A 12,094-nucleotide genomic window follows, 5' to 3' on the forward strand; every position below is an offset into this window, starting at 1 on the left:
CTATTCCAAATCTGGAATAGACTACAGTGCTCAATTACAAGCATCACATTTTATGAGTAAACTGATATACATGGGAAGATAAGCAGAATAACAGATTTGAAGTCAGATCTAGACTTAGAAATCCTAGCTCGTGTCTAAAACTATATTATTTGGGGCATACCTCATTATATTTTACACTCCTTGTTTATAAAATGTGGTTACACAGATAATAAAGAAGATGTGATATATATGGAATACTATTCAGACATGAAGAATAATGACATTTAGCCATTTGCAACAATATGGATAGACCTGGAAGGTATTATGCTTAGTGAAATAAGTCAGACAGAAAAAGACAAATACTGTATATTATCACTTAATATGTACAATATGAAAAATAAAACAAATCAGGGAATACAACAAAAAAGAAACTCAGAAATACAAACTAGTGATTGCCAGTGGGGAAAGAAAAGGGGGTAGGAACAATAGGGCTAGGGGATTAAGAGGAACAAACTATTATATATGAAATAAGTTACAAGAATATATTATACAGAATAGGAAATATAGGCCATATTGCATAACATCCTCAAATGGAATATAAACTATAAAAATTTTGAATCACTATGTTGAATAGCTGAAACAAATACTGTAAATCAACTATAAAAAAAATTTAAGGTGGTTATAAATCCTATTTCATAGAGTTAACAAAGGATTCAATAGTACAACACATGCAAAACACCTAGCAGAATTTAGTAATAACCAGCATGATAGCAGCATCAGACTATCACTTTATACTATCAAATTTAAAGTCACTTCACTTTAAGAAAACAACTTTATAAATCACATTGCTTTCTATATAACTCAAGAGTTAGTGTTCATGAGGTGAAGTGTAAAGGCAGTGTAACCCACACACCTACAGTCAATTAATCTTCAAAGAAGGCAAGAATATACACTGAAGAAAGGACAGTCTCTTTAACAAGTGGTGTTGGGAAAGCTGGACAGCTGCACATAAATCAATGAAGCTAGAATACTCTCTTATACCATGCACAAAAATAAACTCAAAATAGCTCAGAGACTTAAACAGACAACACCATAAAACTCCCAGAAGAGAACATAGGCAAAATATTCTTTGACATAAACCATACCAATGTTTTCTTAGGTCAGTCTCCTAAGGCCATAGAAATAAAAGCAAAAATCAATTAATGGGACCTAATCAAACTTACAAGCTTTTGCACAGCAAAGAAAACCATAAACAAGATGAAAAGGCAACCTACAGACAAGGAGAAAATGTTCGCAAATGGTGCAACTAATTAGGGCTTAATTTCCAAAATATACAAACAACTCTTATAACTCATATATAACTCAAAAACAAAAACAAACAACCCAATCAAAAAATGGGCAGAAGACCTAAATAAACAGATGGCCAATAGGCACATGAACAAAAGATGCTCAACATCACTAATTATTAGAGAAATGAAAATCATAACTACAATAAGGTACCACAGCAGTCAGAATGGCCATGATGAAAAAGCCTACACATAATAAATGCTAGAGAAGGTGTGGAGAAGAGGGAACCCTCACACACTGTTGGTGGTAATATAAACTGGTACAGTCACTATGGAGAACAATACGGAGGGTCCTTAAAAAACGAGAGTTGCCATATGATCCAGCAATCCCATTCCTGGGCATATAGCTAGAGGAAACTCTAATTCAAAAAGATACATGTGCCACAATGTTCATAGCAGCACTATTTACAATAGCCAAAACATGGAATCAACCTTCAGGATAGATTATAGTTAGGGTTATATCCATTTATGTCCACCAATAGGAAAACGGAGAAAGACACGTGTGTGTGTGTGTGTGTGTGTACATACACATACATATACACATATACATACATAACAGTGCACACACACATATACACACATACAATGGAATACTACTCAGCCATAAAAAGAATGAAATAACGCCATTGGCAGCAACATGGATGGACCTAGAGTCTATCAGACTAAGTGAAGTCAGAAAGAGAAAGACAAATACCATGTGATACCACTTTGTATGTGGAATCTAAAATATGACACAAATGAACTTACTTACAAAACAGAAACGATTCACAGATACAGAAAACACACTTATAGTTACCAAGGGAAAAGGACTTGGAGGGAGGATAAATTAGGCGTTTTGGATTAGCAGATAAAAGCTACTATATATAAAACAGATAAACAATAAGGTTCTACTGTATAAAACAGGGAACTATATTCAATATAATAAACCGTAATGGAAAATATATAAAAATAATACACATATATAACTGAGTCACTCTGCTGTACACCAGAAACTAATACATTATAAATCTATATTTTAATTAAAAAAAAAAATGAAAGCAGTGTATTAAAATTAAATTTATAATGCAAATGTCTATATACCTTTGGTTTCATACTATCAATTGCATACAACTCAAGTTACTGTATCATAACAGGAGAGAATAGGGTTTAAGTAGAATCCCTTATTCTGGACAAGATCTTTTCCATCACAGGACCTCGGTCTACACTATCTGGGACAGTCTTTTCTTTCTCCTTTTATCACCCAGTCAACTTCCGTTTATCCTTTATGATTTTGGTTCAAATATTACTTTCTCAGGGAAGTCTTTTCTGACCATATTATCAATCATCATAACATTGTAAAGCCCTATCACAGATGTCATTTTACATGTATTTGCACCATCATTTTATTATGTCTGTCTCCTCGGTGCCAAGCACCTACCTATAAATATGGTGAATGAAATAATGAACACAGTCATATCTAAAAGATACTAAACGTGCACAGGTATAAAGGCAAAGATGACATGTGACAAAAGCTCTAGTCCTAAGTACATTTAAGTCATGAAAGGATAGACATTTATACCTGGACAGACGAGTATTTTAAAGTAAAGTGCTATGAGATTTCCCCAGGTCAGGATGCCTTAGAAATGCAAATGAGTACCAAAGACCTTGAGATGCTGAGGTGCTGAAAAGCTTAGAGCATGCTAATATAGATTAGTATGGCAACATCTGTGTCAGGAGCAAGACTTTGAAGTCAGACAAGAAAACTCTACAATCAAAAGGATTCATGAAAAATTCCTTAATCATTAAACACACTACTTATATACCACTTTGTTTATCTTTGGAGTTCTCTTGTGGCTTAGCTGGTAAAGAATCCGCCTGCAGTGCGGGAGACCTGGGGTCAATCCCCGCGTTGGGAAGATCCCCTGGAGAAGGGAAAGGCTACCCACCCCAGTATTCTGGCCTGGAGAATTCCATGGACACAACCGACCGACTTTCACTTGTGTTAGTTAACATTTCTAAGGCCTTTTAATTGCTTCCTCCCTGATTTTGACAAAACCATCTCATTCACTTGTAAAACCACCGGTACAACAGATTGGATTTTACATATCAACAGTCCTTTAAAATGATTCACGTTTGTCCACAAGGTTCATCAAAATGTGTTGACAGTTTGGGGTTTGTGCATCCACTGTCTGCTTAATACAAGTGAGGCACTAAAGTAATGTACTTTACTTTAGTAAAGGCACTGTAAGGTACTAGGGTGAGTATGATAAAAGAGCTTACAAATAAAACAGAGAATGCAAAATGAGCTGTAGTAAGAAAAATAAAGCCTCTTGAGTTTAAACTAAGAAACACAAAAGAGCCTCAAGCAACCAGAACAGAAGGAAGACAAAGAATGAAATGATGGTGAATGTTAGAAAGGAAAGGAACCTTAGAATGAATACATGCATCAAGATAAGCTCAGCTCAGGGAAGTCAAAGACATTTATGCGAGGGGGATGCCCATAAGCAAAGCATCAGAAAACACAGGCCAACATAGCAACCCAACAAGCAGCTTCTAAAATCTAAGTACAAACAAGAAAGATGAGTTCTCAGGGAAGAAAGCTGGGAGACAGAGCTCAACTAAGCCTTGAGGACAGAAGTTTAGGAAAGTTGGCATGAATGGCAGTAGCCCAGAATGAGAAATGAAGCAAAAAAGAAGTGCGAGTGTTTGAAAGGTATGTATTCAGAACCATGGCCAGTAATGTGAATATAACTTAAAACTAACCATTTGAACTATGTGTACTCTCATGGATTTGACAAAGTAGAAGAGCTACTCTTACAAAAGAAAAACATAAGAGCCCTTGTCTTTGAGAGAAATATTAACCCTTTATTCTTCTACTAGTGCAACTGGAAACAGAAAATCCATAGAGAGGAACTGTTTGGCCACTATTCTGAGGTATGCTGTTTCAAAAATAAACATATCAAGCTTAATAGTACCTTTCAAGGATAGTAGAGTTCGTTCAAGTGAACTTAGAACTGCAGCTTCATTGCCAGAAGAAACTTGTTGAAGGAATGTGTCTGTGTGGTGATTCCACAGAGAGCAGGCAAAACTATAAATTCCAGAAGCTAACTGCAAAGATATCAACAAATTTGTTCACAATATTATTACAGATTTCACTAATCATTAGACCTACATAGTAATACATTTCAGTGAAATTCAAAATAGTCAAGAATCACTTATGGCAACACGTCTAACTCTTTTAGTCACAATGTCCAGCAGTAAGTACTTTACATTTGCTGCCATTATAAACACAAACACACACGCACGCCACCCCCCCAAATGTTATTAGCTTCTTGAAATGTTACTTAGCCTAATGCCTGCACTGCAGTTTGATATTTCCAATCCTTACTCTTTTATTTTCTTCCACTATTATTAACAGTTTTAACACTTGGCTTTAAAAACACTTGACTTATGGACTATCACTGAATTTACCAGATAAATCAATATACTAAGAAATATAAAGGATTTAAATTTCTGTGTTCTGCCAATTCTACCCACCTGGTTTGGAGTATTTAAAGCCAAGAACATATTAATATGTACCAGTATTTAAAATCCTGACTCAAAATGAGAACCACACTCCAGTGGTATTTTCAAGCTTTTTCCAGGAAGTCTATAAAAGCAATCCACCTCAGCCTACATGGCCATTTGCTTTAAATAAAAATTTAGTGAAAGTGCATCTGATCATTAGCACACTTCAGAATGATTTTTTCTTACTTGAGATATGTCATTCCAACTAATGAAACTATTTGTAATAAGATCAGGCATCAGAAACCAAGTCAAAAATGCAATCCTGTAAATATGACATTTCTATGATAAAGTCAAATTCCACTTTTATTATTTTAATGCAGTAATTTTAAAAGCCTAGGCTTCCAGATACAGAGAAACACCTTCACCATATCCCTTGAAACTTTGCACATATCTACGGCGTAAACCTCAGCTAATGAGCACAGGCAGAACATCCTGTAACCCTCCTGGAACACAACAGGATGAAAGGCTTATAAGCAACTGCTAGAACACCACCTCCTGCTCACCCCCCTATCTCCTCTGTTAGACAGTTTCTCATGGCTTCCGGGTTCTGATAAGGTATAAGGTATCCTATCCCACCCCTAGACTCTCCCCCAGAACAGAACTGCAAATATAAAACCACTTGGTTACAATCTAGAATTGGCTTCTCAGCAAAGCAGCATCCCACAATTTGAACTGGAGTCATCCAACCCCTATTGCTTTGGTCACTGTTTTTAGTGTGAAGGCACACAGCATTTGTGACAGAAATCTAGAAATAAACAGTAGTATGAAAAAACTCTAATATTTCTCCTTTGTTTCACATTCCAGTTCTGGAGCTAAGCACCTACTTTAAGCATTAGTCAGCTGTTACAATCCCAATTCCTAACTCTTTTTATCTAGCCTACAAAAGGGCTCTGCACAAACAGAGATGATTAGAATGAAGAAGCAATATAACACTATGCTCTCAGCCCAAGGGTGAAAGGTGGAAAAACAAAGAAGGAAGAAACCACAAGAATTTGGGAAGGAATACTATTAACTATCTTGTAAACACAAGTCTTTCACGGGTTTTCATCTGCTCCAAAAAATACAAACTGATATATGCTCACAGAAGGCTTATCTGGAAAAGAGAAAATAATAGATGACAAATAGAAAGGATTAAAATATTTCTACAATTTCTCCAAGAAAATATAGAGGGGTAGGGAATATTCAGTTAGACAATAAAAAAATAAGCTATTCAATAAAAATTTTAGGTGTTGGTTCATGAAAATCCCAAATACTTGCATTTTTCTTTTTCTAAACCAGAAGAAACAGTGCCACCCACTGACTGCTTAGTAGCTTCTTAAGTCTGTGAGAAACACACAGACTTGATTCCTTGAGTATCAAAAACAAAACATTATGGGAAATTTTATTTTAGTATTTTAGATATTCTTAAACTTTTCAGCTTCAGGACTAATTTTCCCCTAAAAAAAAATGAGCACCAAAAAATGTTTAAATCAAAGTCTTGTAATTCATCACTAATAGTGGGGCAATAAAAATTATCCACAAACTGGAGCTCTCAAAACGTGCTTAACCTAACTCTACTCAACAAGATAATTAACAATATGTCAATGGTGCGCACGCACACACACACACACACACACACAAAGACTGAATACTATTCTAACTTTAAAGACATTTAAGAAACATGACCAAGTGTGATGTACCAACCATATTCATTTTTCTGGCTCAAACACACCACTTGTAATAATGTACTTAAGAACAATGTAGAAAATTGGCTAGAAATATTTAATTATATACAACATCTCGACAGGATGAAATGGCTGGATGGCATCACTGACTCAATGGACGTGAGTTTGAACAAGCTCTGGGAGATGGTGAGGGACAGGGAAGCCTGGTGTGCAAAAGTCCATGGGGTGGCAGAGTTGGACACAACTGAGCAACTGAAAAACATTATATCATACTAGATTACTGTTTTTATGTGCATTATATGATAAAAGTTAAATGATTACATATGCTAAGGTAATCAGATTAGGCCCAAGATGAAGTCACTCATGCTGAGTCCCAAGGCAGCAAACCAAAACTTAGAACTAGGTTCTGGGCTCAGCTCTCCCAGAAAAGGCAGGTCTAGGTCAACCAATCAGTGCCTACCTGCTCAACACAAGTTACCTGACCCATCTCTAAGATTCCTCAAGACCTCTAAACCTAGTAACAGCCATAAGGCTGTCCTTAGTTACTGATGCCTAGACAATGCTCTCAGGTATAAAGAGTATGAACTCAATGTGAGTGAGGAGGAGGTGAAAACACCCTCCTCTCTATTAGTGATCCTACTTTGCTCACAGCTGCAGTTCAGGCATCCAATAGTGACTAGCAGAGTAGCAACTCACATATTTGTCAAATGGATACAAAGATAGGGAAAAAGCAAAGTTTAACTCAGCAATGCTTTAAAAGTCCCCTTTCCGAGGATCCAGACAAGAGTTCTTACGAATCATACAGAAAGGATAAACACCATACTATACTCAAAATCTCCTGTTCTGTTTAGTGCATAGTTCTTTTTTTTTTTTTTTTTTTAATCAAGCTAGCCATCTTGAGTCTTTCCTTGATTAAAGCTTCCACCAAAAGGTTCCTCTTTCCCTCATATTTATATAAGCCTAGATACAGACACACATACACACAGATACACAGACACACACACATGCACACACTCTCTCTCTCTCTCTCTCTCTCTCAAATCCCCACACAGGTTCATAGCAGAAATGACTCTATGGATTATAGGAGTCATTCTTTAAATAATGTGTTTAAAAGGCAATCTGAAATTAGGCAAAGCAAGAGACAAGACCTAAAAACAGCATTTAGAATCACCCAAAACTGAAAATGATGAATTTAACCTACTTGATGATTTGCTTATAAACACACATTTATGTTTTAAATAAATTTCACTATTCTGTAAATTTCCTGAAGGTTTGAACTATACAGTGTAAGTGGCACCTTGGCATTCTCAAATTTAACACTCAAAACTTCAACCATTTGCGAACTTTCCCTCAGAACCAAACATGAAATTATAAATTTATAAGAAATAAGGATGAAAATTTCTTTTATGAGGCTGAGTTAGCTATCTCATGCCAATCAGCCCATCTCAAAGTAGCTATGTGGATCTCTTTGGTTAGTTTATTCATAAAACAGTAACTCATCAGGAAGACTATTCAGTAGTATTGTAATCTGACTTCACCTTGAAGCAGTTTTCTCTTATCCTCATCATGCAAATATATATGCTATTAGTGGGAACACTATTCATCATAAATCCTTCAGTTTTTTAATTTTTGCTGAATTTTAGCTTTGACTATAACAACAATGTAATACAGTATGGCAGATTTTAACAAGTTACTAAATGACCTTTGAAGATTTGTGTCTTATGATTTTTCCCATGAATGTCAAGAGATGACTATTCGTGTCTTTCATCTTCTTCAGTACTGTACATACCTCAGTAGGCAATCTGTTGACTCACTCTCGAGGGGAAGTTAAGAATTTAATATTAATTCCTAATGTCCAAACTTAAAAAATTCAAAATAAAAACTGGTTATGGAATATGTCCTTTTTTGAGATTCATACTCTAAATAGTATTGGGTAAAATGACATATCAAGATTTGCTCCAGCAAATAGGAAAAGTAAATGTGGCAACACCTTAAGAACTGGTAAATATCAGTGAAAAATATATGGAGGTTGTTGAATTGTTTTCTCAACTAGAGTTTATTTGAAATGTTCTTAAGTAAGAAAAACCAGTATTTAACTGATTATATGCCAAAACTGCACAGCAAAGTATCTAATAAAGTCAGGTCAAGAACTTAACTGCCAAGAAAATAGTGAAAAAGAAAAAATTAAAACTAAATGTACAAAGGTCTTAGCTTCTATAAAAAAAAGCAATTAAAAACACAAAATCAATATTTAAATTACACTATAACTAAAATTTCCATCTCAAACTTTAATGGTATTTATAAAGATTTGCTTAGAATAATAAAGATTATAAATTCATAGAATCACACAGCTTTGTAATTAAAAGATAATTTTAAAGAATCATAAAGTATAAATACCTTACTCAAAATTCCAAAACTGCTCAGTACAAAGAAATATTCTTGACTAGAAGCCAGGTCTTCTCATAATTGTTAACCCATACTGCTAAACACAACTGAAATATACTTGCTTTCAAAATATTTCTTCTTCTATTTTTTAAATTTGAATTACTTCACTAACCATAGCACATACCTTTGTGGGTTACACATCACATCTATAAGATATTAATTGGTTAATACATTTACAAGTATATTAGAATTACTATCTGTAACCTAAATTTCCTGGCTTTCAAAGACTAAATTTAGATTTTAACCATACTTAATGTCAACTTTTTTATATTCAGGTTTGTATGAAAAGCATATAATTTTCTAGAAAATGAATCCCCTTTGTGTCAAATCAGCTCAATTTTGTTACTGTAAACAGCTACTACTATTGATTTTGTTATCTGTCACCCCTAAAAAGAACTTAACTTATTTTAACATGGAAAGAAAACACACTGGGAAAAAAAATTGCTGGGACAGGTGAAGCAGTAGGGAGGGGTATTAAATGCACCATGAACTACTTTGTCATACCAAGTAGCTCAACTATGACTTTACACTTCTTTATGTGGGAAACTAAAAAAAAATCACTGCAGACAGTGATTGCAGCCATGAAATTAAAGACGCTTACTACTTGGAAGGAAAGTTATGACCAACCTAGACAGCATATTAAAAAGCAGAGACATTACACTGCCAGCAAAGGTCCGTCTAGTCAAGGCTATGGTTTTTCCAGTGGTCATGTATGGATGTGAGAGTTGGATTATGAAGAAAGCTGAGTGCTGAAAAATTGATGCCTTTGAACTGTGGTGTTGGAGAAGACTCTTGAGAGTCCCTTGGACTGCAAGGAGATCCAACCAGTCCATCCTAAAGGAGATCAGTCCTGGGTGTTCATTGGAAGGACTGATGCTGAAGCTGAAACTCCAATACTTTGGCCCACTCATGCAAAGAGTTGACTCATTGGAAAAGACCCTGATGCTGGGAGGGATTGGGGGCAGGAGGAGAAGGGGATGACAGAGGATGAGATGGCTGGATGGCATCACCAACTCGATGGACATGAATTTGAGTAAACTCTAGGAGTTGGTGATGGACAGGGAGGCCTGGCGTGCTGTGATTCATGGGGTCGCGAAGAGTTGGACACAACTGAGTGACTGAACTTAACTGAACTGAATTTAGTACATAAAGACCATCTTAGCATTAAAGTAACCACATTATTAAAAAGATTTTCCCACACTTCAGATTACCAAAATAGTTGGGCCGTTTAATTTACTAGCAAATTTGCTCTTTATAATAATATCTTCCTATATATGCTACCTTCAATAAACTATGCTTCTTGTTCCCCAACCCCATTAGACAAGATTTCCATCCTAGTCCCTACTATGTTTCATGTTTCCAGGTTCAGCTACTCCATTCCAAAATATAAGGTGCTACACTGAATTATTTTTTCCAGATATCTTGAGTTTAGTATATACTCCCCAACTCCTGCTTTTTGAAGTTCTATACCATACCATTTTGAAATCTAGAATGTATCTAAGAACAAATCTCTTCCTCTACTGTTTATTCATTTAACAGGTATTGTGCACCATCTGCTCATGTGCATTCTTCTGGGCTAGACAATAGGACTATAATAATAATTCTAACAATAACAGCTACAGTACTCCCTCATAAAATTCAGTGTGGTGGATCTCAGAAAGGGTGAATCAACAATTAAAATGTAATTATAATGTAATGTACAGTGCAATAAATACTATGCTGGATGTAAGTACAAGATGCTAGGTAGACCTATATTTAATTCTATATAGAGAGGAAAGAGCCTCACATTACAAGAAAACCAAGCAAGAAAGTTGAAGTGGACAGGAAGCTAACCCAAACAAGTTTTACAGAATAAGGCTAATTTAGATATACTTTGTAGAGACAGAGTAGGCTAAATACACATTATATTTGAAAACCAAGGCAATACATTAGGAGAGTACAACTTGAGAAAGCCAAACCAAGAAGTAAGACTTCCATAGAAGGGAACCCTTCAATAAAGAGTAATTGTAACCCAGAATCTTACACACATTAAAACTTCTATATAAAAGTGAAGGGGACTAAGATGGGAATAAAAATGAGAAAAGTCAAGAAATTCACAGAAAGACTTGAGAAGATAAAATGTCCATTTCTTTAGTCCTTGTTAGGTATCAAGTAAAAGTGACAAGGATTTAAAATGAAACCTTTAACAGGAAGAATTTCTCTTAAATTCAGTATCCTCAGATAAACAGAAAATTGGCTATTTACACCTACTGGGTTAAAAGTAAAGAGGACATAATATGGTTCTGGTTTAAACTTTGGTGTCTTAAGAATCACCTGGGGAGCCTATTAAAAATTCAAATTCCTAAGTCATATCCTCAAAGTGAGGATTCCGAAGGTAAGCAAGGACACTGTTAAAAATACTTGGAGGGAATTCCTGTTGGTCCAGTGGTTAGGACTCCATGCTCTCACTGCCAAGGGCCCATGTTCAATCCCTGGGTAAGAAACTAAAATCCACAAGCCACAGTGTGGCCAAAAACAAAACCTGGAGACTCCCACTGTTATCTGGCAGTTTAAAATGTTATGCTGAAAATATGAAAATCGCTATTCGGTAGTTCAAAACAATGAAATACAAAAGCACCGAAGCAACTGAATGAAGGAAAGAAAGAGCTTTTTCAATGAATAGTGCTAAAACACTGACAGATGCCACAAGCTGTGTCAGACTGCTTCCTACATCCACCACTTACCCAGACAAGTCAATTTTAACTTCCTAAATCTCACCTCTGTATGCTCCTGAATGTTCTCTTTACCACTTCTTCATTTGAGAGCTTTATCATTGCATCTGAACACTACTTCAGCAGCCTCAAACCAGTCTTTCTGCCTTCAGACTGTTCTCCATTGATTAATCCCCCTCATTGGCAACTAAGTGACCTTACTGGTCATATCACACACAATCCAGCTTAAAACCTTTCAGATGTTATCTATTATTATGACCCTTCTGAGGTCAATCAGGAAAAATTAATAATCCACCAGTAAGATATCTAGAGGAAAAATTACATTTTAATACAAGTAGCACTGTTTTCATTATGATTTTAATACAAGTAGCACAGTTTTCATTATCAAATTTAATTCCATTAA

At 35.5% G+C, this 12,094-nt stretch overlaps 1 protein-coding gene across 2 annotated transcripts in view; it reads right to left on the reverse strand.

The window, feature by feature from the left end:
* The window catches only part of IPO11 (importin 11), a 192,957-nt gene that overhangs the window by 144,126 nt on the left and 36,737 nt on the right, over positions 1-12,094 (reverse strand). For both annotated transcript variants that reach the window (XM_043488541.1, XM_043488542.1), the window contains exon 6: positions 4,280-4,412. In XM_043488541.1, the coding sequence (XP_043344476.1) occupies positions 4,280-4,412 (133 nt within the window). The remainder of the gene's footprint in view (positions 1-4,279; positions 4,413-12,094) is intronic.

This window comes from Cervus canadensis, chromosome 16, assembly GCF_019320065.1.
Source record: "Cervus canadensis isolate Bull #8, Minnesota chromosome 16, ASM1932006v1, whole genome shotgun sequence".
NCBI classification, from domain to species: domain Eukaryota; kingdom Metazoa; phylum Chordata; class Mammalia; order Artiodactyla; family Cervidae; genus Cervus; species Cervus canadensis.